At 37.5% G+C, this 27,691-nt stretch overlaps 1 protein-coding gene across 2 annotated transcripts in view; it reads right to left on the reverse strand.

The window, feature by feature from the left end:
• Scn1a (sodium voltage-gated channel alpha subunit 1) overlaps window positions 1-27,691 on the reverse strand; it is a 119,528-nt gene that overhangs the window by 20,166 nt on the left and 71,671 nt on the right. The window contains exons 11-21 of one of the 2 annotated variants that reach the window (XM_087654614.1): window positions 26,161-26,445; window positions 24,906-25,253; window positions 23,448-23,580; window positions 22,481-22,719; window positions 21,066-21,239; window positions 19,634-19,990; window positions 18,774-19,256; window positions 9,027-9,147; window positions 7,511-7,665; window positions 5,516-5,689; window positions 3,902-4,024 (exon numbers count right to left, since the gene is read on the reverse strand). In XM_087654614.1, the coding sequence (XP_087510740.1) occupies window positions 3,902-4,024; window positions 5,516-5,689; window positions 7,511-7,665; window positions 9,027-9,147; window positions 18,774-19,256; window positions 19,634-19,990; window positions 21,066-21,239; window positions 22,481-22,719; window positions 23,448-23,580; window positions 24,906-25,253; window positions 26,161-26,445 (2,592 nt within the window). 2 annotated transcript variants of the gene reach the window in all.

Raw genomic sequence — 27,691 nt, forward strand, 5'->3', positions numbered from 1 at the left:
AATATTCTAGTTGATTTTAGAAGTTTCAGTGCATTTGAAAGTATCATCTAAGTGGAGATGTTTAGATGTTTTTCAAGTCACTGGTGACCATGGGTTCTACAGCTTTTCTAAGAAAAACAGGAAAATCATGTGAATAAGAACTCAAAAAACGGAAGGTAGAAATCATGAGTTCTTAATATGAAAAGTAAAACGTTTTTTAAAAAGCCAACATCTAAACTCAGTGTTGTGAAATTTTATTAATATGAATATTTTTGATAGATGTCCTGATTATCCAAACAAAAATTTTCTTCTTCAAAATAACAAAAGTTATCTTTCTTACACAAGACTCCAGCACTTTCAGAGGAAGTAAAGGTGTAGGTTTGTTTTTGTTTGGGGGTTCACTGCGATGTCCTCTAAGATTCTGGGAGGTTTTATTGGGGTGGCTTACATGGAGTTGGCTTATACACTAATTTCTCACCGCTCATGACCTTTTGTTTGTCAAACTATGCTAGTCTATATATTTCAGTGAAGTTGATTTTTGGCACATTTTGGTTTTATAACTTTTCATGTTCCCTTGTTTCACAGGCATCTACCTTTTGCAAGTACCACATTTTTATGCAATAAAGACGAGAAAGACCACAACCAATGACAACCCTAAGATACCTGGTCTGCTACACCTTAGCCTCCGCCCGTACACATCCACAACCAACGGGTGGAATGTGGCTGACCCGCTGAGGGACCAGAGCAGTGTACCTAAAAGCAAGGGCTATAGGCTTCCCTCGCTATCACGAGCTTGACAAGTTAAAATGTTTCCATCTCCATCCTACACCAGGGTCCCCCACCCTCACCAATGAAGTCATTTCCCCCATAAATGGATAATGAAATATGCAATAGCTAAGTCACATTCAGTGGAACTTAATAAAGATACGTGCTACTGGGGTTATAATCCACAGATGGTAAGTCAGAGATATTTTTTATTTTCCCCCAAAGAAATTTAAACTCATTGATTTGGAAGTAGATGCTACATTGCCCCTACTGTGGTGCGATCCGTCCCCTTCCCGTTCCCTCCCTCAACCCCACTACACATACGTCACAGTGCAAGGATTAAAGGTAGGAAAAGGGGTAATACAGTACCCATAATAAGGGGCTGAGGGGAGGAACCACCGCTCCACCCCATCCAAGTTGGAGCAAGATTATCCTATATAAAATAGAAATATATAGTTTATTATTAGTTAGAAAGCTGATATGACAGAACATTTGGTGTTACTTTTTGTATATGATGGTCGCTGTCTGTTGCCCTAGCAACTGAGACTTGAGTTCTTTGGAAAAGGTTTTTACATTATTTTTCTTTCTCTCTCTCCCAGCTTAGGAAATTAAAAGTACTAATTTAAATACCAGGTTTATTTGACCCTAGGTCTTCACGACATCAGTTCATTCCGTTCAATTTCACGAGTTGAAAAAAAAAATTCGGACTGGAAATTTGAAATACAATAAATGTTCAAAAGCTGTCAGCCAAAAGTGTGCGTAAGACATGCGAGAACACAAAGGGCAACGTGATGATACCTCATTCATTACTTTCTAACTCCTTCTCAAGCACTATGCAGCATGCGTTACTCAGTCGCGTGGCGTAGAAGCACATGCTTTGAAAGAGAGACGGAAAACCCAAAACAAAATGACTGCCTGGTTGACGCTTGGACACAGCGATTGCGGCTCTATGCTGCCAAGGAGGATAAAAATGAGAGTTTCTGAAGATATTCTATCTCACTTCCTGGTTACAATCATCATCGTGTCCAACCTCAGCGCCATCCACAATGACACTTTTACAAAGTAGAAGGATTTCCCCTACTAGAAATACAAAAACAGAATCAACGAAAGGTTATTTTTGACTTTACAATGCCAAAGTGGTGGTGAGGAATTGCCGTGACCTTCAGGTATTTGTGGCCTCGCTCACTGTGAACCAAGGAACCGTCACCAGGAGCCAGCTTCTTAGCAGCTGCCCTGAAGGTTTGTTTCGATGACTCCCGTTTTTTTTTTTTTTTTTTTTTTTTTTTTTAAGAAAAGCATTGTTTACAATAATTGATTAAAAGCATTATTAACAATCATGGATAAAGTTATTTCTATGAAAAGGAAAGTAGACCCATTTGTTATGGAAAGTAGATATTACATATAAAAAATAAGTGACTATGGTATTAATAATCTTCTAAAAGGTCAAAGTTGAAGTTTTTTTTTCTAACAATCTTATGTACTTAACATTATTCATTATTTTAAAATGTAGATTTGAGGGGCCACCAAGGCCTGACACTATTACTGATGTTTGTTATGCTTGCAGGTCCGAGGCCCCGGCACATATGTAGCAGAGGTCTGCAAGGTCAAACCTCGGTGGGAGAAGATGCAGTCATTGAGAGACTTGAGGCCCCAGGAAAAGGGGAGGTCTGGTGATGGGGTAGGGGTGGGGGAACACATCCTCTAGGAGGCAAGATGCAGGATGAATGGCTTGAGGAACTGTAGGAGGGAGGGAGGACCTGCAGGGGAGGACATGGCTGGATGTAAAAAAAGGGAAACATTCAAAAAAATTTTTTAAAAAGTTTTTAACAATGTGGATTTTAATTTGGATCACATATTTTTATATAAAATGTCTGAAAACGATGTTTTCCTTGACAACTGAAATTGCTATTCTGAAATAAAAGTGCTCTTTTAATTGGAAAAACATTGAAGCTTTGCATAATTGGGAGAAAGTCCATGATGCATTTTAAATACAAATGTATTCCTGTGTGAGACTCAAAGCTTCTCTGTGCTTACTTGTACCTACTGAAGAGAAGCTTTCATATGTGTTAGAGAAATTAAAAATGGCTTACATTTCTTTTAGTAGAGTATAATAAAATTCATGTTTTTTTTAATTTATGAGAGAACACAGGCTCTATGCCATCTATAGGTTGATGAGAGCCTGCAGGGCCCCCTGGTTTATAAGTGTAAATGTCAGGGCAATGTATTCCCTTTGGTTTATACATTTCATCTGCTTGGTTTAGAGAACATAAACTGTGGACCTTACAATTAAAAAAAATAACTCTCACACTGCACATCTCCTATAAATGACTACAGTACGCTTTGAAATGATCAGAATAACAACAAGCCAATAAAGGTGAAATTCTAACGTGTGATGGAGTTTGGAGACGGGAGGAATGCTTTGCTCAAAAGAGCAATATAAGACTTGGTGTAACTGAGAAAAGAGGGTTAGGTTAAGGCTAATGAGCCATGTATGGTAATGAATAAAAATGCACATTCTGTTTCTTTTTTCTTAACAGTTTTATCATCATCAGATGCCTGGGTGTTTATAGTATTTAAATTAGCATCTTACTTATTCACTGTGGTTAACTCATTTACACTTGAGGCAGGATTATACTCCAGTCAATGGTTAATATCTGCCCTTGAATGTATTTGAATAATGAGCATTTTGGCATTGTAAAGGCAAAACATTGGACAACTCTTCATTTTTTTCTTTTGTACTCATACACACTTGTGATTCACATTATTTTCCAGAATATTCCTTAAGTACAGATAGGTCATCATAGAGAACGACATGACACAAAATTATCTCTAGGTGATTATTACATTACTCCACTTAGTTCTTTAAGAGAGTATCTGCCCCCCTTTGTATTAGGAATTACAAGGAAACTCCCAAGATCAATTATGAAATAAGGTCATTTTAATTAGCAAAGCAGATAAATGATATTAAATCATTTTCAAAGAGGCCTATTTTCTCTTGCATATTACCAAGAAGTAGATATGCAGCAGAGAAAAGGGTAAAGTAGCAATTTTGCAAAGGGTTGCCATTCTTTTTGCATGCATGTGTCGTTGGTTAGTTGAGTAAGAATCAGTCTAGCTTTGACAATAGAGAACACTGCAAAGTTTTCACTTCTCTTACCCTCATCCCTTCAAATCGTGATAAGGCTCTTAGGGGTCTCAGAGCTCTTAGTGTCCTTAGGGACTTGATGGCCCCAAGTTCAGAGTAACCCAAGGCATTTGCTGTTAAACTGACCAATGAAACCTGTAAAATACGAATAACAATGGATAAGTCATAAACTGAACTTCTGTTCAATTTGCTGTTATCAACTAATGTAACGGATACAGGTTTTATTCATAGCTGTTCTGCTATTCTATTGAATAAACACAGCAGAAATGACTCCTAACGATGTCCTAACAAAGAACTAGAGGCGGGGAATGACCCCAAGGAAATTACTGTCTTCCAGACACAATGGGGTGAGGGACATATGAGCTCATAGAGATAGTGACAGCATGCACAGGACCAATGGAAAATTTAAACTGGACTAAATCTAAGCGTCGGGGAGGGGACATGACCAGGAAGTTCTAGCCCTAACCAAGAAACTATCTATCTGCAACCGATACCACTGGGAGAGAGAAAAATCAGTTTTTCTCAATGGAGTGACACTGGGTATATGAATCACACTGGAGGGCAGTCTGTATGATCAGAAGTAGCTGACCAACCCAAAATAGACTCAGATTGGTTGTTTGTGTGCATTTTTTTTTTGTTATGTTTGGTGGTTGTTTTGGTTTTCTGCTTTTTTTTTTACTTTTATTCTCTCTCTCTCTCTCTCTCTCTCTCTCTCTCTCTCTCTCTCTCTCTCTCTCTCCTTTCTTCCTTTTTTGTTTTCTCAAGAGAATGAAGTTGTCCGGGTAGTAGGGCAGGAGGATCTGGAAGGACTTGAGAAAACGGAAGTATATAAGCAAAATCCACTGTATGCAAAGTTACACTGCATGAAACGTTTAAAAGTAATAAAAGTCCTAACTGCACTACGAGTTGTGAAAGCGTGAGTTGATGTCTGTTGATCCATGTCCCCTCTCTATTCTGTAAAACTGATGATTCCTTTGAGGTTTCCATCAATTCACCCACTTGGTTTTGACCTCAGCAAGAGGCCTTGTTACTCGTTTTAAGTGAATGAAATGTTCACTATTAATGACTAAATTTCTCCATAAGCATATCTGGTATATCAAGGACTTTCTGTAAATCTTATTTACATCAAAGAATATTTCTTCCCAGTCATGAAGTAGACTTGTCTTCCCCTACCCTTCAAAATCTCTCCATAAAATCTTCCAGCCGATAAGAAAGATTTATAAAATTACAGTTAGTACTCACTATCCCTTTTGTTTCTTGACATTCTTTACTATTGGGGAAGAAAATCAGTGAATAAATGAGGGAAGATCTGGAGTTTGTCTGCTTTACAACATGGAATTATAAACACCCTTTAAATGGCTTTTTCCATCATTCATGTTATATGTTACCGGCATGACTTTTTAAATTTGTTTTTCCCACTAGATCTTATCTCCCCTTTTAAAATTAGTTAGTAAGTTAGTCCAGAACTTCTAAATTCTATGCTATTATTTGCTTAGAGAGTTTAGGACTCAGCAGATCATCTGGTCATCATAACACAATGGTCAAGGATTCATTCACTGATTTAAAATTAGGAGACAAACAAGACAAACTACCTCAAACAAAAGGCATGGTATGGAAGATACCTACATCAACAATTAAGAAGTCCAGCCAACACCAGGCATTGGTGAAATACGTTTGATAGCCGTAGGCTACCCATTTGAGGAGCATCTCCAGGATAAAAATGTAAGTGAAAACCTTGTCTGCATACTCCAGCATGGTCTTGATTGTCTTTCGCTGATCAATGTATATATCCTCAAAGGCCTAGAAAGGAAACACTATACATTTTAGCTTTCAAACAGTACTAGAATCTTGAATCTAGATTTTTCAGATTATACATGTGCACATGGTATTTCCTCAGGACAGAAGAACAGGCATGCAGTGTTATTATTGTTTTGTTACTCTATGGGTCTTTTCTTTATAAATGGGAGGGAAAGATGTACTTCAGATAGCTACTAAAACCAGAAAGGGGTCTTCACAACTCCAGTCTTCCTGAAATCAAATTGTAACTTCATAAGTCATTTGGCAAAGCAAGGAATTATTTCTTAATGCCACACCCCATGGCAGCCATTTTGTTTCTTTGTTTTCATGCTGTGGTTGTGACTCAGTGGCTAGAACATTTGTGGAAGATATGTGAGACCAGGAGCCTGGTCTTCAGCACCATAAGAGCAAAAATCAAACCCATCTCATTATTACGCTTTTTTTCCTATAGGAGAGAGATTAAATAAATAAATAATGATTGTTTTTAGAAAGCATAAATTATGGTTTATCAACATACTGTCCACTTTTATTTTACTAAGTAGTTAATTGCTCTTTTGTTTTTTGTTGTTAATTTTATTTCTTTTATTTCTTTCTTTTGTTTTGTTTTTGTTTGTTTTGTTTATTTGTTGTTCAAGATAGGATTACTCTGTCCTCACTTTGTACACTAGGGGGCTTGAACTCACAAAAGCCTCTTCCTGCTGAGTGCTGAAATTAAAAGTGTGCACCACCATGCCTGACTGATAATTTTACTTTTTAGTAGATAGAGTATGACATTACTTAATAGGAACATATTAGTTTTCAATTAGATCCATGTGTTGTTCTAATAAAAACCTCAGCTTGTATTTTACTTCTAATATATAAATTTTAATGATGAAAAGATATTTTTGCCTATGATATGCAGATATGTAGAAAGTGATATATAGAAGACATTTACTACATCAAGAATTTTACAGGAAATATATATACTTGATTTTAAAACTTGTAAGTGTGTTTCAATCAGGCAAACACTTTGTGTTTATTTATTTGTGTAGTCTATCATTTATCTGAATCTATATATCTATCACTTATGTATGTATGTATCTATGTATCTGTCTACCTATATCTATCTATCTATCTATCTATCTATCTATCTATCTATCTATCTATCTATCTATCTATCTGCCTATGTGTCTATCTATTCAAACATTTTATGGCTTAAATATTTCTGTATATATGAAATGTTATCAATATAGTTGGACATGTGTAAATAATTTTCATCTAAATTTACATAGATTCTGATGAGTTGAACCCCTTCCTGTAAGCATCATCCAGTCTTTAAATAACCACTCAGGCATGATGCCCACTGTTTAGTATTTACCCATATCCATCATTTCCTTGAGTTGCCCAAGAAGAGTGAACGCACATGAACGGAGGCAGAGAAGAGGTCCCCAAGGACCTACCAAGTGTGCACAGAGAGTTCATCAGAACTCAGAGAATACACAGTCACCGTGATAGCACTAACATGAACTCTGCTCTACTCCTCGTGGCCATGTTTACTTAAGCAAAGAGGAATTTAATACTCATTTACTTTGTTTATAATGACTAAGCAAAAGGGGCCGTTTTTGATCCGTTTCATAATAAGCACACATTGATGAAAGATTAGACGTGTGTGTGTGTGTGTGTGTGTGTGTGTGAAGTCATTCATTAAATTTCTGGCTGGAAGATAAAAAGGTGGAATATTGAAGACTGGTTGGCAACTAAGGCAATGGGATACGAAGGCTTAAAGAGTCAGGGGCGTGAGATTTTCCCAGTTGCTACTAGCACTTTGGGTTGAGGTTCGCTCACCAGGGCACCACTACTGAGGAGAATCATGAACACAATGAAGGTCTCAAACCAGTTGTGCTCAACTATTCGGAAGCACGTTCTCCGAAGGTTCCACCACTGTTTTCCTCTTCCTTCTTCCACACTGATTTGACAGCACTTGAATCTCTGCACACAGCCTGCAAGTATAAGGTTCCAATAGGAGAAAGGAAGACAGCCTCCATTACAGATCACACGAGCCCAGCTTTACCCCTCTACCACCAGTGCTATTGCTTCAGTGGCGCTTTAACCTTAAAGTAACGAGTGTATAAGCAGTGGGAAATCAACGAAAACATACAGCATCTTCATATTTTGCCTCTTCTCTGAAACAAGAAAAACTTTGTAAATTATAAATAGAGACAAGTAGTTTGCCTTCATTGTCTGAAATTAATGCATTTGGTTGGAGTGACTCCAGAAAAGGACTTCCAAATGAAACTAACAACTTGACAGAAACCTTCCCTCTTAAGTGTGGAGAGTAGCAATATGCATTTCATCCACACATGGGCATTCTTGGGGGTGTTCCTGAAAAAGGTGTACTTGGTTTTCTAAGTTGTCTGAGGTTGCTAACAAGTGAATTGCCTGGACCTGCTTTGATGTGTCTTTTTTTAAACATAACTAAACTTATTTATTAGATATTTTATGTATTTCAAATATTATCCCCTTTCCCCCTTTCCCATCCTCCCTTCCAGCCTCCCCCTGCTTTTATGAAGATGTTCCCACTCCCACCCACCCACTCCCATCTCAACACCCTAGCATTCCTCCATACGGGGAAACGAAGTTCAGGATACCCAAGAAACAACTCCCAGACCATATGAAGCTCAAGACTAAGGAAGACTAAAGTGTGAATTCTTCAGTCTTCCTTAGAAAGGGGGACAAAATACTCATGGGAGGAAATACAGGGACTAAGAGTGGAGCACGGACTGAAAGAAAGGTCATCCAGAAACTGCCCCACCTGGGGATCCATCCATATGCAGCCACCAAACCCAGTCACTCTTGCTGTTGCCAAGAAGTGCTTGCTGATAGGAGCCTGATATGGAAGTCTCCTGAGAGGCTCTGCCAGAGCCTTACTGATACAGATTAAGATGCTTGCGGCCAATCATCGGACTGAGCATGGGGACCTCAGTGGAGGAGTTAGGGGAAGGACTGAAGGAGCTGAATGGGTTTGCAACCCCATAGGAAGAACAACAATCTTAACCAACCAGACCCTCCAGAGCTTCCAGGGACTAAACCACCAAAGAAAGTATACAATACACATGGAGGGACTCATGGCTCCAGCCGTGTATGTAGCAGAGGCATCAATAGGAGGAGAGGTCCTTAGTCCTGTGAAGGTTCATTTCCCCAATGACTTTGACTTTCTCACATTGCTTTTATTTATTGAATCAAGCCTATGGCATCACTAACCACAAGATTTATTACATTTAAGCAACCCACTTTGGATGACTAACACCTGAAAAGGCTGCACTGTGGAAGCGAAGTGCAGTAAGGACACCGGCATTTTTACCTTCAGTGAAGCAAGCTTCGGGCTCAAGGGTTTCTTCTGGTTCCATGACAGGCTGTTCCTCCGCAGGCGCCCCGATGTCTACTGTGCTTCCTTCTGAGGAACTACTGCTTTCGTTGAGTTTCTGGGCATAAAATGGTCATAAAAAGCACATTCTTTTCAGTTAATTCCCCAATGAGTGGCATACCAAGAAGAGATTATGACTATGAATGTATTTTTGTTTTTCCTCAAGGTAAGGTGCTATGTAAATTTAGAGTAAAAAGAACATTCAGAAGAGGGAGTAGGAAAACCTCACTGTTGATTCCTTTCCCAGGAATTTCTGTGTGCAGATTGTTGAGTTGTGCTGGGATGTTACAAATGACCGTCAGCAGCATGTAGTGAGGAAATGTCTATCCCGTGGATTTGGAGACGGGGAAGGTGTCATGACTTGTAGGAGTTGGGTGAGAGTGAAGGGAAATGGAATTCAGAGAATCCCTACCTCAGAAGAAAATAAAATCATGAAGCTATTCCGTGTTTAAACATTTACACATGCTTCTTTAATAGTGTCTCAATTCTGAGCAACTACAGCCCAATGCTTTAACTTATACTTACTAACAGGTAGATCAGAGGACCAGATTTATTTATTTAGTATCAAAGTATTCACATATGAAATATAAATTTCATATGACCTTTGGAGAAAAGATGTCTTAAAATAAGTAAAAAAAATACGTCAATGAACAAATAACCTTAGACTCCTAATTTAATGGGTTCATTATTAGAAAAATATCTTAGAATCAAAAGTGTTGCAGGAACAGACCAATAGATGCATGGAAACATGAGTTTTCCCCTCAATGAGTAATGTTTATACTAATATCCCATGTAAAGCTAGTTAAGTAGAAGCAGCATTTCTCAGAGTTTGGCAGTAATAACCAGACACATGGTTCTCGTTTTGGCCTCTCAGGAGTCAAGGATGGCAAAATGGCAGAAAACATCAACTTATCCTGTGACCTTCATCTGGGTAAAAGTAATTAGTACATTTGGTAATTTAGTCAAGGAAGATACATTGAGCGCCATTAGAAACTTAGTGTTTATTGGCAACTATAACATCCATAGCCCTATTAGATACTTGAAATAGAATATGATGTCTTCCAAACTATGGATTTATGTTTAACCTAAAGGAGATCACACCAAGTACCCAATCAACACATATTTTTAAATAATAAACTTTAAGCACCATGCTAAAACTATTAATAATAATTTCATATATATGAAACAGAATTCTCTTTGTTCCATCAAAGGAAGATGGCTTCTACACCTGCGTCCCTATCCAGCTGACTGCCACCCTTCCTTTTAGGTTTCTTGTGAAATAGAAAGCTAGAAGTCATGGAGATCTGCATTGACATGAAAGACTAATCACAGTTCTGGGTGTCCATTTTAAAGATTAGCCCTGTCGTTATGCATAGATTCTTCACTGCAAACTAATTGTAACTTTTCAACATGTATGGTGGTAGCCTGTTTACACATTCAGCATTTGCTCTTCGGCACAGGATACAACAGGTAGATTTTAAATCTGCATTTAAAGCTGCATTTGCTTTGAATGACCTTATCCATGACTCGACCATTTATCCTGACTTAAAAACATATCCATAGACAAGACATACACTTGCTCATATAATAAATGAAGAGATTCATTAGACCGTGGGCTAATTCCCATTCTGAGGAGTCCTATGTCTTATCCTCAACATAACTGGAATTTATACTTGGCTGTAACAGGGCAGTTCTATGCTGAGATTTGCCACTGCAGTAGTCATATTCAATAGCTTTAGTTGGCGTTATCATTGTTGCAAGAATTATTCCTTATTTTATAAAAAAAACTTGTGAGCAGCATTTTATTATTATCCAACATTCTTCAGTATAAAAGAAAACATTTTGTGTAAGATGCCTTCTCTTCATGTAATAGGTGAATTGACTTGAGAAGTTGAGAGTCTTCACCAACATTCACTAATTACTAGAAATTCTATCTCCTCTTTCCCTCTGAATAAACTTATGTGTGGGCAGGGATTCAGATAAAATTTATTTTAAATAGAATTTTTAACTTGCTGAGCATCTAACAGTGGTCTGTTAGACCTCTAAAGATATTTTAGCCTTTATCAAGAATCACAATATCAGGTATCATTCAAATAAAACCTCATCATCGTCAGTGGTATCATTTTTCAATGTCAAGTAAAACAAAAAGCTGTTAAGCAGCCAGGCTGTAGCACTGGCATTCACTAGTAAGACACTGCCTAGAGCTGGTTCCACATCTTGCCAACCATAGCATCTTTTTCACAATGACCACTGTTTTCATTGATGCACGTAAAGTAATGTCTTCTTATTCTGCCTTTAAAAGATTACTTGTTTGATGAAACTAAGTACTATTTGTTTTTGGCCTAATTAAAAGGCTTGTCTGAGAAATGCTTGGAATGAAAATCGCAAGAACCCAAAAGGCACTATGTTATTTTTTAGACACATCTTCAAAATAGTACTTTATGTAGAAGGCAAACAGATATAAACCAGGAAAATTCATTTTTAGATTATATTTATTATTCATGTTTCACATTTTGACTTTTTAGGCTACTTACATAAGGGTTCCACTCTTCCAAAGTCTTTTAAATGAATATATGCAGACTGACAGTTTTTTTGTTATTTTTATATTGGTATCCTAATTCATAAAGATAGTCTGAGGATTACATTACTTCTATTTGTACTTGATTCTCTTGGGTTATTGAAACAATTCTTTCCAATGAGGATATAACAGAACAGTAAGACAAAAATGAAAACAAGATAAACATTGGTGTGTAAAAACTCAACCATGGTAGCAGAGAATAGCCTTCTTGGGGCACCAGGGGAAGGGGAAGCCCTTGGTCCTGCCAAGGTTGGAGCCCCCAGTGCAGGGGGATATGGGGGGGCAATAAGGGGAATGTATGGGGGAATACCCATATGGGGGAGGGGAAGGAGAAGGGGAGGTAATGGGGGTTTATGGACAGGAAACCAGGAAGGGGAATAACATTTGAAATGTAAGTAAAGAAATATATCTAATAAAAAATTTTAAAAAATGAAAAAAAAACTCAACCATGTTTACCAAAATTTTGGCTACATAAAGGCCTATTTTCCTTTAGTTTTTAGATGGAATTCTGTCTTCTGATTTATATTTTAACTTTGCTTGAAATGACCTGAAGTCAGATAATCCTCTACAGTATCTGCTATCTTAATTTACTAAGCGTTACTTTGAGTTCCAGTATAAAGTTCATTTTCATAAACACCTTATGGATACTTGTGAATATACTAACAATAAAAATACTAGTACTGGGCTAGAGAGATGGCTCAGTGGTTTAGGTCACTGACCTCTCTTCCAGATTTTCTGACCTCAATTTCTAGCAACCACATGGTTCCTCACAACCATTTGTAATGGGATCTGATGTCCTCTTCTGGTGTGTCTGAGGACAGCAAGAGTGTACTCACATGTATAACATAAATAAATCTTTAAAAGAACTACTCATACTTATAATAGGATATATATATATGTGTATATATATATATAACACATACATACATGTATATTTGAAAAAGCATCTCATACTCCCACTCTCATCATTGTGTCATTAAGAGTCTTAATATTGGGTCTGGAGAGATGGCTCAACACCTAAGAGCACTGTCTGTTTTTTAGAGGGCCCTGGTTCAATTCCCAGTATCCACATGGCAGCTGTTAACCTATAACTCCAGTTCCAGAGGTTCTGACACCCTCATCTGATCTCGTAGGCAGCAGGTATCTAAGCAGTGCACAGATAGACATAAAAGCAAATACTCGTGTGTGTGTGTGTGTGTGTGTGTGTGTGTGTGTGTGTGTGTGGTGTATTTGTAAATCTTAGTATATGAAATAAAAAAAAGAGTCTCAATGTCATCATTTAAGTTGTTACTCACATTTTAATCACAGGATAAAACAATGTTTCAGAACTATAAAGGAAAATGCATGTTTATTATTTTTCTCATTGTTAAAACAAGACAAAAAGTAAGTGCAGTTCTTTGGTTGAGCTAGCACTGCCGCTCAAGTTGGAGGGAGCTGTAGAGCTGTGAGGGAGGGGTTCTCCTCAGCTTTGCACACAGACACGTTTCATACAACATTCTAAAGATCCTAGGTGACAACGAAGCCCAGTGTTGTCAAACAAGTATTTTACTAATTTAAAACTTAATGAAATATATTACTTCTTTTATATTCTTAAACTGCCATTAACTTTTGTTTTTAAAGTATGTTTCTCCTTGTTTTGAAATTAATAAAATATTTCAAATACATTTCAGCATTTATTGTTCTATTAATCAATCTTTAATTCATTAATTCCTCAGTTGGCTAGTTATTTAGAAGCTGGGTATTTTTTACATATGAACCCTCTGGTCTGTGCAATCTTTAGGTACTTGACAGGGTTATTTAGTAGGTGAGAAGAAGAACTGCAGAAACCGCACTGCATTTCAAATACCCATTTTGCCTTGTCCACTAGGGCATTCCAAAATCACTTAGTAACAGTGACCCTGACGGTAAGAGCACTTTCCCTTCACGGTGGATTTATGCCTCTTTTCTTGCTTTTAAAATTGTTCTCTGGTAGAAGAAATGATTTCGACCTTGAGGGTGAATCAACGCATAATAGAGCAAAAGAGCCAGCAACAGCTTGGTGTTTCTTGGAAGGAACCAAATGGGTGGTTCATTCTGTTTAGCTTTAACTTTGAAAGGGAAATGTCTTTATTTTGTGACCTGGTTTATTACAGGGATATTATTAATGGATATTAATGAAAGTTTAATTTTAATTAGTCATAAAATAAATGGAAAGAGTATATAGTTCAGTGCTGTATGCACATAGAGATGCAATATAGATTAGCACGGAAAGAACTTATCTATAAAAGGAGTCCATAGTTATCTACAAACAAAGCATGACTTGTTTTCAATCTTAGCCTTCACTGAGTTGATACATGTATGCAAACACATGTTAATGGGATCCCTCATGCTCTGTTGATCAGTCATTATTGTCTTGGAGGACTAAAATACTTGGCAAAACAGTTTAAATGGAGGAATGTTTTCTTTTGTCTCATAGTTTCTGAGCAGGCAGTGCATGATGGGGGCGGGGCATGCTGGTTGAGAGCAGTGCATTTCACAGTGAGCAAGGAAACAGAGGGAACCTGGCCTCTACTGGTCTTCGTCGTCATCACAGTCATGGTTGTGGTGATGGTGGTGGTTGTTGTCATCATAGTTGTCTTCTCCTTGTTGTTCTTGTTCTTGCTGTTCTTGTTCTTGTCCTCATTCTTCTTGTTCTCGTTCTTCTTGTTCTCGTTCTTCTTGTTCTTGTTCTTGTTCTTGTTCTTGTTCTTCTTGTTCTTGTTCTTCTTGTTCTTGTTTTTCCTTGTTCTTGTTCTTCTTCTTGTTCTCGTTCTTCTTGTTCTTGTTCTTCTTGTTGTTCTTGTTCTTGTTGTTCTTGTTCTTCTTCTTGTTCTTGTTCTTCTTGTTCCTCTTCCTCTTCCTCTTCCTCTTCCTCTTCCTCCTCCTCCTCCTCCTCCTCCTCCTCCTCCTCCTCCTCTTCTTCTTCTTCTTCTTCTTCTTCTTCTTCTTCTTCTTCTTCTTCTTCTTCTTCTTCTCCCTCTCCCCCCTCTTCCTCTTCCTCCTCCTCCTCCTCCTCTTCTTCTTCTCTTCTTCTTCTTCTTCTTCTTCTCCCTCTACCCCCTCTTCCTCTTCCTCCTCCTCCTCCTCTTCCTCTTCCTCGTCCTCTTCCTCTTCCTCCTCCTCCTCTTCTTCTTCTCCTTCTCCCTCTCCCCCCTCTTCCTCTTCCTCTTCCTCCTCCTCCTCCTCTTCCTCTTCCTCTTCCTCTTCCTCCTCTTCTTCTTTTTTTTCTTTTTTTTTTATTAACTTGAGTATTTCTTATATACATTTCAAGTGTTATTCCCTTTCCCGGTTTCCGGGCAAACATCCCCCTCTCCCCTCCCTTTCCTTATGGGTGTTCCCCTCCCAACCCTCCCCCCATTGCCGCCCTCCCCCCATAGTCTAGTTCACTGGGGGTTCAGTCTTAGCAGGACCCAGGGCTTCCCCTTCCACTGGTGCTCTTACTAGGATATTCATTGCTACCTATGGGGTCAGAGTCCAGGGTCAGTCCATGTATAGTCTTTAGGTAGTGGCTTAGTCCCTGGAAGCTCTGGTTGCTTGGCATTGTTGTACTTTTGGGGTCTCGAGCCCCTTCAAGCTCTTCCAGTTCTTCAACGGGGGCCTATTCTCAGTTCAGTGGTTTGCTGCTGGCATTCGCCTCTGTATTTGCTGTATTCTGGCTGTGTCTCTCAGGAGCGATCTACATCCGGCTCCTATCGGCCTGCACTTCTTTGCTTCATCCATCTTCTCTAATTGGGTGGCTGTATATGTATGGGTCATATGTGGGGCAGGCTCTGAATGGGTGTTCCTTCAGTCTCTGTTTTAATCTTTGCCTCTCCCTTCCCTGCCAAGGGTATTCTTTTTCCTCATTTAAAGAAGGAGTGAAGCATTCACATTTTGATCATCTGTCTTGAGTTTCCTTTGTTCTAGGGATCTAGGGTAATTCAAGCATTTGGGCTAATAGCCACTTATCAATGAGTGCATACCATGTATGTCTTTCTGTGAATGGGTTAGCTCACTCAGGATGATATTTTCCAGTTCCAACCATTTGCCTACGAATTTCATAAACTCGTTGTTTTTGATAGCTGAGTAATATTCCATTGTGTAGATGTACCACATTTTCTGAATCCATTCCTCTTTCTCTTCCTCTTCCTCTTCCTCTTCCTCTTCCTCCTCCTCCTCCTCCTCCTCCTCCTCCTCCTCCTCCTCCTCCTCCTCCTCTTCTTCTTCTTCTTCTTCTTCTTCTTCTTCTTCTTCTTCTTCTTCTTCTTCTTCTTCTTCTCCTTCTCCCTCTCCCCTCCCCCTCCTCCTCCTTCTTCTTGTACTTGTTGTTGTTCTCCTCCTCCTCCTCTCCTCCTTTCCCTCCTGCTTCTTGTCATCTTCTTCTCCTCCCCCCCTTCTCCTTTCCTTCACTCTGTGCCCCTAGCCCCTGGCAGGGTGTTACTTCCATTCAAAGATAGTCTTCTCCTTAGTTAACCCTTTATATAAACTCCCTAATAGAAATACCTTGAGGTGTGCCTCACAGTTTTATAGCTGATTCTTCCCAGACTAGCCATCACACTCCCCAACATTAAACAGCAGCCCTTAGTGCCCCATCATGTCTGCTTCCCTATGTAACTCTTCACTACCCTAACTTCCTGACATAAAACCAAGTGGTATTCTCAGTATACATTGTTTGGGTACTACCACAATAGACAAAGGACATTGACATAATCTAATCTACTATACTAAAATAAAAAAAATGATGTGACAAATTGCCTTTTAAACTCTGAGTAATTGCTTGTAATTTAGAAACATTACATCTTTAATGTTTTATACTATTCTAATATCTACAACTTTTAACTCAGCATTTTCTAAGCTACAAAAGCACAGAGAAAGGGAGTTGCCTCTAGGGATTCTGTAGACAATCATTGATGAAGATGTCAGTGTTCTTTCTATTTCTGATGAATACAAACATAAGATGTGCAAATATGAGTCATGTGAATTTTCAGTGGAAAAATACTTTTTATGGATGATTTTACAGTAAAATAGTTTATCAGTAATATGCATTCAGTACATAATAAGTAGTCACTGTTATATTCATCAAATATTAAATGTATACCTATAGATTCATGACATAAGATGAGGAGGTCCAAATTAGAGTTTTGTTAATTTATTTTTATTAGAAATTTAGAATGAAGTGCTTAAACAAGATATTTTGTTGCTATTTTTACTTTTAGGTATGGTCTTACATGTTCCAAGCTTCCCTAGAGCTTACTATATAGCTGAGATGTTGAATTCTTGGCCTTTCTGACTTTAACTACCTAATGATGGGCTTTTAGTCATGAAGCACAATGCTCAGCAAACATTTCTTTCTCAGTCAACATCTATCATTTATGCTTAGGAAACACAGGGTAACAAATAAACAATTTAAATAAGATAATGTTCACATAGTAGACCTTAAGAAACTCATCAAGTTTAAAAAAACCCACATCTTCATTCCCACACAAAATCCATCTCTATGGACATTGCAGTTAGTATTTTCCCACCGTGGTGCCTCTGTGTTATTCCCCTTTCTGTTCTTTCATGACAAACCCCCAAAATATCCCGATACAACCATTGCAAGCTTTAATATCAGCTCCTACTTCTAAAAGTGGGAATTACCCATATGACACAAAAGTTGTTATAAAAGCTTGAATCATCATTAAATGGACATATTCAATAACCTAAAATTATATCATATGTCTATGTATGTGTTCTAGGCAACTACTAACCAAAACACGCCAATGTTTCCCACAGATATACCAGTCAATTTTTATTAGGAATAGAGTATCTTTAACTGATAGCTTTAAAGTATTTAGATTATGTAAGCTCTAAATATGCTTTGTTATCTTTAAGACTTGCATGAAAGAATTGATCACATATTCTTAGTTTTTGACTTCTTCAGAATTGTCTTACAAAACTGCTCCTTTCCTCAATGCGTAACAGCGTTATATCTCAGAAAGCCCACCATATGATGAAAATGTAGTTCGATAAAAAACATTTGGGACACACAGACTATTGAGCACCACAGCGAGCAATACACTCACAGGAATGTATTGGTTGTTGAGAAGTAGTGATGGTAAGTTAGCCCAGGTTAGCCGAAGTTAGAGACATCCTAATATCCATGAATGTTTTAGCTTAGTATTTTCAAGTAGGATCTCATGGACTGAATTGCATTCTCCCACCCATTCTTCTGTTCTAAATTCAAATGCTGAAGCTGAGAGTCTCTATGTATCTGAAAGTGAAGTTTGATAATGAACCCTACATATCAAATAAATCATTATGCCAAGGGTCTAATCCAATAGAGTGATGCCCTTACAAGTTGAGGAAGAGACAACAGATTTATTTCTGTTCTGTGCACATATCACAGTCAGGTCTTGTAAAGACACAATGAGAAGGCAGCCATCTACAACCTTAGCAGATCATTCTCACCAGACACTGACCATGCAGTACCATCGTCTTGAATTGCCTGCTTTCCAGAATAGTGAATAAATAAATTTTGTTTGTATAATCCATCCAGTTCCTAGAATAGCGTGATTTTAGCTCATATAGAACTATAACATTATATAATTTTAATGTTAGGATTGGTGTGGAACACTTCTTTCTGAAGTTTACGTCAAAGTATTTGAGCTGAGGTGACACACACAAAAATATAAAAACCTTGTAGACAAAGACTCCAGGTTCAAGGTAAGTTTTCATACCTCACAGCTTACATGCTCTTGGGCAGCTGAAACTGTTTTAATTGTTTTAGTGGAAGTGTTACAATAATCTGGTTCTTCTCTGTTCATTACAGAGATTAAGTAACTAATTGTGCTAGTTTTTCATTTACCATTTGTTATCGATGTAACTGATAGTCTTTAAGAAGAAAGAGAAAACTCACACGACAGTATATTACACTTTGCTTTGGCATTCATCTCCCTGAGATCAGATCTTTGGTATCTTAATAAAATAGTCTTTGAAGTTATATCAAAAAGATTCTGCAAATCATTAATATAGACACTATAATCCATACATATATTTATACATCTACACACACACACACACACACACACACACACACACACACACCTCCCCAATTTATAGCATCTTACCTCTTTGCTTTCTTCTAGATCTGATTCACTGCTAAAGTCCTCTGTGTTTAAGTTTTCAAAGTCAGACTCTCCCACAGCAATGGGCACAGTCACGGTGAGGCTGGGGTTGTTTATGAATGACATGTAGTCACTCTCATCAATGATGTACTTTTCCACACTGCTGCCGGTCCCTATGCCACTCGTGGTTCCATTCACATCTTTCAGACAGTCCAGATCTTTCCCAATCTCTGTCGTGTGGTTAGATGTACAATTGTCTTTTCTGTTGTTTAGATCATCAAGTGGCTTAATTTCATCTAGGATCTTCTGTTTCCTAACAAAGGACTGTTGAATAAACTCATATATTTTTCTTTTTACATAAGCTACTCCTTTGTGCATCCTGTCCACAGCAATTTGAAGATTGTTCATTTCGTTGTCATCGTCAGTGGCTGCAAGGTTGTCTGCACTAAATGAGCTCAGAAGCAAGGCCAGAAAGAGGTTCAGGACCTTGAAAACAGACATAGGTATGTGTTTACACAGAGAACATATGGTATCTTATTCCCTTAGGTATAGAATAAATAATCTAATGCTCTATGAAGACACAGCACAGGAGTCATTAGGAGTTAGGTGTGCCAAAGTCATGACACAGAGGGCCCTGGGTTCAATAACCAGCCCCAGAAAAGTTTTGGGTACTTTATTTATTTATTGTGACACTATACTTTGCCATATTACAATATATTTTTTAGAGTAAGAACATAAACATATCATAAGATCAGAAGCATTTGAAATTAATGATCATTAGAGATTATTTTTTAATAAAATGGGCACAAATTTATTAAGCTATTAATGTATTTCTGAAATGCATTTGTAACTTGGGTACATACCACAAGGTTCCCAATCACCATGACCATCATGAAGACAGTAAGGCACATGGCTTGACCCGCGACCTCCATGCAGTCCCACATGGTCTCTATCCACTCCCCACACAGCACTCGGAACACGATCAGGAAGGAGTGGAAGAAGTCGTTCATGTGCCAGCGCGGGAGTTTGCAGTCAGTGGCAATTTTGCAGACACAATCTTTGTAACTTTTGCCGAACAGCTGCATGCCGACCACGGCAAAAATGAAGACGATGATGGCCAGCACCAGGGTCAGGTTGCCCAGTGCGCCCACCGAGTTGCCGATGATCTTAATGAGCATGTTCAGTGTGGGCCAGGACTTTGCCAACTTGAAGACTCGGAGCTAGAGCATGAGAACAAATTAATATACGTTATTATGATCTTCACAAGCATTAATTATCTTAAGGCTTATTAAGGTTAAAGAATACCTCCCTGGCAGGCATGCAGCCATGAAATGCTTTGATAGCACGACACACCCCTAAAAAATCTGCTTACCTGATCTTGCTCTAACATTCGCAGATTCATACTTAATATTTGGATCGTCGTAGGAAGAATCTAGCTTTTCCAGATTCTAATAATGTGGTTCATCTTCTCTGAAAGTGAATTCTTAGTTGTATATTGAAAATTATATTCTTTAATTTGCTTCTCTGAGACCACCTACCAAATTTTATAGTGTTATATTGACATCTGAATGTGAATAATTTCTGCCAAAGGATTCATTTATTAAAAAGGTTCTAAGTGACATTGCTTTGAGCTTTGGTGTAAATAAAATGAAAAATATTTATTATCTATTGCTCTTATGCTGGAGTAAAGATATAAATAAATGTAATACATTGTTAAACCTGGACTATTTACTATGATTTTTCTTCACTCTTCAAGGACATTTATATGAATCTATTATCTATCTATCTTTAATAGTCCTATAAACTTGGAATATATTTTTTAGAATTGGAATTATACACATATCTTTTATGTGAATATTAAAGGGCTATTTACACCTTCAATTTTTATTAAGCTATTAATCATTTCTATTAAACCTGCTTCTTTAGTTTTAAGGTATTAATTGTTCAAGTCATTAGAAACAGCACTTTGTCAACATGGCAACAGAAAAACATGTTAGCGTTCACGGGACAGGGCTAGTGTCAGCAGAGCAGAGCATGATCAAGGCTCTGGATTATGTAACCCAGCACTACATACTTATTAATGATAATATTAGAAAGCCTACATGAATATACTTTTTTAGAAGAAAATTGCCTTTTAAAGAATAGAAATATTACCTGAGGGATATCATACCCCACTTAGGGGTATCAACTGACACAAAAACTTAAAATGACAATGGTTGTGTGGAAAACTGTATGGAAACACTATAAAAGAATACCACTGGGCAAAACAATTATTATTGCTGTTGTCTTGTTTACCAGTCGGAATGAACGGAGAACTGATAACCCTTCCACATTGGCAAGGCCAAGTTCTACCAGGCTGAGTGTCACAATGAAACCATCAAAGATATTCCAGCCCTCTTGGAAATAATAGTAAGGGTCCATGGCAATGATTTTCAGGAACATTTCTGCTGTGAAGATCCCAGTGAAAACCTAAGATCAAAACAAAATTATTCAATTATATCAGATAATGATAATTTCAAGGATAACGCATTTTTTAAATAGAAGGCTAATGCTGCTTTTTCCATTACTGATCCTAGGAGTATCCTACAAGCTTTTTTGACAAGACTGGTTTACATATTATGTATTACTGCATTATGTTCATAGAAGCTCCAATAACCAGGTAGTGTAAATACTGGAATTATTCTATTTACAGATGAAGAAACAACATTTCAAGGCATGTAAAATGTCCAATTATTATTAACCAACTAGGAAATAGCTAAATTAGAATTTGAACATCAATGTACAATTTTGACAATGTTCATTCCATTCTTCTTTTCAGACCTCATGTAACCTCAACAAGATTTTGCCTATAAATATCTTCTTTGTAAGTTTATCTTTATTTCCTTCAAATCAGAGAGCTATTTTTCATGTGTATCTTGTCTTACAGTTTTCTCATTACTATCATTAATTAGTGTTAGTCACATGCACTAAAAGTGTGTTTACAGAATAGAAATAGTAGAGATTTTAAAATATAAATGCAATATAGCATATGTATATTTATAACACCCATATCAGCAAAATCCTAAACATTCTCTAAAATATTATATAAAGTGTGTGTTATACTTTAGATAGTTCTTTCTTCAAATAAGAACTGAGACTTCTAAGTTGAGTCCGATGGAAAACATTTTAATAATTTATGCTTTAAAGTAAAAAAGGAGAGTATTAAGTGGAAACTTCCAATAAAAATGGGCTTACTAATCATATTATGTACAAAATGCAGTAGACACTGTCAATAGTTCATGAATTGTATCTAGAACAGATCTTTAAAACAGAACGTAGACTCCCTAGACCCTGAAAGGAGAAAAGATGGAGACGCTTTTGTGTTGTTGATCATTCTTTGAAAGAACACATAAGAAAGAGAACTCATGACCTTATTTGAACCATCTAGAACTAGGATATAATGATGCTATCATTTAAAGAACAATGTGGCCTTAGATTCTGAAATAACACCACTATTGGCTTTTTAATTATTATCACAGGTCTGTGTTCTATTTCTCAGTTTTTGCACAGATACTAAAGGCCATTATTTTGAAAAAGGCAGTATGTAGCCAGCTGGTATAATTGCCTTAGGGATGCAGGAATTGTGGTTGAAAGAGTGCTATTAAATATAATAAACAGTTTCTTAAGCAGAAAAGTTGAAGACCAGACACATTACCTTTTTGCACACTTACCAAGTTTCCTACTGTAAGTACATGATTGAAATGTTCAGTCATGGGGTAGTGCTCCATGGCCATGAAAAGGGTATTTAACACAATACAGATAGTAATTGCCAGGTCAACAAATGGGTCCATCACAACCAGGTTGACAATATGTTTAACTTTTAGCCAATATGGAGAACAGTCCCAAATTAAAAATATGTTGGAAAATTTATACCAACAGGGTGGACATTTCTGTCTGGATTCTTCTAGTTCTAGATTTTTAAAAAAATAGAAGGAACAATAGTTGATTATTTTTTTAGTACAAATTTATTTTAGGTCCACTAACAATGCTTTCAGTAGCAAACATATTTCTCTTTGCTGCAAAGATAATTACTTGATAAAATGATATAGATATCATCAGATATGTACATAAAGTAGAGATAGGAAAGAAATCTTTTTGTCTTGTTTTGTTTCAGCCTAGGCACTGTTGCTTAATACTTGGCCTCTAAGAGTGGTTGGAGTTATAGACAAAGGTTCCACAGGAATGTAGCTTGGAACTACTCACTCTGTGTAAAATTCTGTGTTACCGATAGACTACACAATTTTAAGATTTAGGGCAAGGATTAATGTGATATACATCCTTTATGCTTTGATTTTGTAAAAGGGACTTATTCTTTTCCCCAATCATAAAATTATTTCAGACCATAAAGGAAGGAACTGTGCTGCTGAAGTTTGAAGCAAATTACAACAAAGTATTTGCAACTAATGGATTAGGAATATCTGACATTTCCCCCACATTAAGTCATTAAAAGTTCAGAAATTTAGAATATTGAATTTAGTATTCAATACTTATGGAATATATGACCATCCATTTGATCGTAGGACTGTTTTTTTTTCTTTTGTTCTTAGAATGTACTTGCCAACACATAAGCAACGATATTTGACTCCAGTAAGATATTGCAAGATTGTTGAATTGATGGAGGTGGGGTTTGTTACAAACCTTCTACTGTATTTGTTAAGATGCTGGCAATGCTCATTGCCCTTTGCCTCTGGGAAGGATCCTCAAGAAAGTCCATGGAAACATGGAAAGAACTTGACCTCCTCTTTCTCATCTCAGTTTCAGTAGTTGTTCCCTGTAAGGCAAATGCCAAGGTGTTAAAGGATTAGCTTGAGCATCATAGCATAGAGATAAATGGAGACAGTGATTTTCATGAAACGCATGCGTCATGCATATTCATCTTTAATGGCCAATGGCAGATATTGGTGACTTATTGAATCATTAGCCTGGAATATCCAAACTGTTAACCATGTAATTGTAAAGGAAAATTTAAAATTTTGACCCCTTGATTTTCTTGATTTTATAATCTTATGAAATATGAAAACATCATAATATAATTAATAAAGCTTTGCATATCTATAACTATCTATATCTATCTCTCTGTCTATCTGTCTATCTGTCTATCTATCTATCTATCTATCTATCTATCTATCTATCTCTTGCTTTCAATTAATGAACACATTGTCAAATCCTAATGCCTTAAAATCCGACATATGGTCAAGCCATTTTTCACTTTCGAGAAAGCAGCCATTTCATTTTAAGAATATACCAAAGACTACAACATACTTAGCTGTCATCTCATTCTCTAGGTATAAGACATGTAGTCATTTATTTCAATGTGTATGCTAATCCATACACATGCTGCAGGGGCAACAGTTTCATCCAGGGTCCCAAAGCAATAAGTCACCTAATTTATACCGAGTCATGCCTCATCATGCTGATATATTTCCAAGTGAGTGAACAGTTAGGAGGAAGCAGCCTTTGTTTAGAAAGTTATTGTCTGAATGTACATCAACAAACACAATATTCCTTCATTACACCATCAATTATTTTATCTGGATTAATAATTTATTGGTGTCTCTGAGTAGACTGGTTTTGTGAATACCTATATCAGCATTTTTTTAGTGAGATATAAATATGAACCTTAGAAATTTAGGTAATGATGAAGCTATCTATGCACAGTGTTTTTAAAAATCTGAACTAAAGCCCAGATAAACTGAAGAGTCTGGTGGGGAAGATTTACTATACACCCTTTAAACTCAACGTCATCCATTTACTCGTATAAGAGGGCATTAGGGGTGTTGTCTCCATATGTAAATTCAGTATGGGTACATAGCAAATCATCCAAGGCAGTAATTATTGTTTAATTAATCCTTAGCATATACGGTAGGTAATGCATTCAGGTTTGTGCAAGGAGTGCCGAGGCTCTACCATTATTTGGTTAGTCTAGTAAAGGTGCTACAAGATGCAGATGCATTCTCAGCTCGACCAACCAGGAATCATTCTCAAGAGTTCCATTCTGTAGAAACACTGGCTGGTGCAGCAGTCAAAGGCCAGCCATGCCTGAACTATGTAAAACTTTCTTACATTGTCATCAGTAGCTGGCTTATCTATTATCACCTCTGGCAGAAGCTGTCCAACTGGCGATGTCGGAACCGAGGGTCCGCCCACCAAGGAAACCACACCATTGCAATCCACTGTGCTGTGCATCTTCCCGTTTGCTGGAAGCCCCGCCAGCATTCGGGAGGATCTGCTGGTTTGGCTGAGGTTACTGTTGCGTCGCTCTCCATGTCTTCGGGGAACAAACAGAGAGTCTCTCCTGCTCTCATTGTCCTCGAAGGTGCTGTGCTCATCGTCCGCAAAATCATTCTCAGACCCCACGTCCTTCGCTCGCCCTCTGAAGCTGAAAAGACTTGTTCTGCTATTGCGTCTCGGGGAAAACAGTGAGCCGCGAATGCTCAACAGAGACTGAAAGTTTGAAACGCACGACAAAAAGTAAAATCATATTAGGATAGCCCGTTCAAATAGTTTTGCAAGTTTAAGCTGAAAAATATTTTTGTTTGTTAGAGAGGGTAGCACATTCCTTCTGATTAATATAATTTATTGACATTCAGATGAGATTAAATTAGTTCTGTACACTATGGCCTCCAGCCATTGATATTAGGTAACAGATAGCTGGAATGCAGCCTAAAAGTAATGGGAGAAAAATAGCAGCCACCACGTCTCAAGTTTAAACAGAAACATCCTTAAGAATCTCTCTATGGATATATCTGAGTGCAATGAACAACTGTTTTTAATTTCTCATTCCTTTTGGATAATTCCAACAATAGTTTTCACAGACTATTTTAGTTCAATTCCCTAAAGTCACGTTATTTTTTTTTTTCAATTGATCTATTAAAGGGATAATCTGTAAAAGCAGAAGGTAAAAATTCTGAAATCCTGAATGGTGCACTTTTCTGTAAATTTTATCATGACTAATATTTTTGAAGTTCATGGGATGAATGAAGAGTTATGGGAAGAGAACGAACATAGTGTATTAGATTAAACCAAAGGAACATTTCTGAGAGTAGCTAAGCCCTAGTCTATACTGTGTTGATGTGGTTAGAAGAGCTTCAATGTCATTAATTACAATTACTAGAAAGCACACAACATGAAAACCCAGTTCTCCTGACTTCCAACCTTGTGTTCTTTCAAAAGCACCTAGGAGCAGATTTGCACATGTGTGGATGGGAAATAAAACTTTCACATAACTATATGGAGAGGGAAACGTTTTAGGCGTAATGCAATTTGGTTGATGAAAACCCCACCCATCTCTTCAATCCTTCCTCAGCTGGCTTACTTTCATCCATGCATCCGAGACCACCACAGTGCGTACCTGATGTGGGGAAGAGTACCTCTTTTCATAGGTCAGTCTGTTCCCTTCTATGGAGAAGCGGAAGCCCTTCCTCCTGATGCTATCTTCGGACTCGGATTTGTGGAATTCATCATCATCTTTCTCTTCCCCTCCAGACTGCTCTTTCTGTTTTCTTTTTTTCCTCCGATTCCGCCTTTCTTTAGCGCTCTTTGAACTCAACTTGGAGGCTTCTGAAGAGCTATCTGAGAGCCTGCCCGCTGCACTGGGCTCCCTGGAATGTTCTGATGCTGTTGCTGCCGCCGCCTGCTACACAGAGGAGAAACCATTTCAATGAGGTGCAAGAGACTACTTTAAGATGCTCAACGTTGGGGACTGGGGATTTAGCTCAGTGGTAGAGTGCTTGCCTAGAAAGCGCAAGGCCCTGGGTTCGGTCCCCAGCTCTGAAAAAAAGAACCAAAAAAAAAAAAAAAAGATGCCCAACGTTGGCATACCGTGTACAAAATACAAGCTGACTGAAGCAAGTATCATCTAGAAGATGTTTCCAGGTATGAAGGGAATTTTTTTTCTTTTTAACTAATAATGAATTTTATAAAATAATCTACCCTTCTCCATGATAACATTTGTTAACTCTGCCGGATGCCACAAAGATTTATAAGATTCATTGGCAATAAGAATATAAAAAGAATTGTAGGCTTTAACCTATTCTAAAAGTTAGCGCAGAAGGGGCATTATCTTCATTTCCCTGAAAAACAAGCTGGAACATGGAAAAAACAGGAATTACTCAAGATCCTACTTAAAGCTGAAAATGAAGTAGTGAGCTGGGGTCCTCTCGGGTTTCCATGTTTATCAAAGTGTTCAAGGCCTTCCACATATTATCAACATAGGTTGATATGTTCCACATAATCTATGTTGGGAAAGGTATCACAGTCTCCTCCTCACTCCCCCATGATATATTATCATCAAGAAGAAGAAGAGAGAGAGTCCAGAGCTTTCTGCAAGTTAATTTGTCCAGTTCTTCAAAAGCCATCCCAACAACCTTCATTTCAACATTGGCTCTTACTAGCTATGGCGTTAACTGCGTCATCTCGGCTTGTGCTGTTATGAAGCTAGCAGTTCTTAGTCAACATTCTTCCCACAATACCACAACTAATATAGAAGTATAGGAAATAAATTAGCATGCCTGAAGTAACTCTTTTTTATGGTCAAGATGGTTCCAGATAAAATTTGATTTAAATAAGATTTTATTAGTCTTTTTGAAAATACACACAATAAATTTGTATGTCTCATTTAGAAATCACAAGGAAACATGGGAGTGGGATTTATTTTTTCATGCAGTGGACCAGGTACACTGACATGGCATGGAAAGATCAAGTAAGGCCTCTTTTATTACCCATTATTGCTAATGATGCTTCTTTGCCTAGTGGATGGTTTTGCAGCAGAGAACATTTTATTACAAAGAATATTAAACAACCCCACCTAAAGACATCATATTTTTGAATGGGGAAAATAAGAAATTACTTTAATAAAATGGGCAAATGGGCTTTATATGACA

Source organism: Rattus norvegicus, chromosome 3, assembly GCF_021556685.1.
Source record: "Rattus norvegicus strain SHRSP/BbbUtx chromosome 3, alternate assembly SHRSP_T2T, whole genome shotgun sequence".
Classification (NCBI taxonomy): Eukaryota; Metazoa; Chordata; class Mammalia; order Rodentia; family Muridae; genus Rattus; species Rattus norvegicus.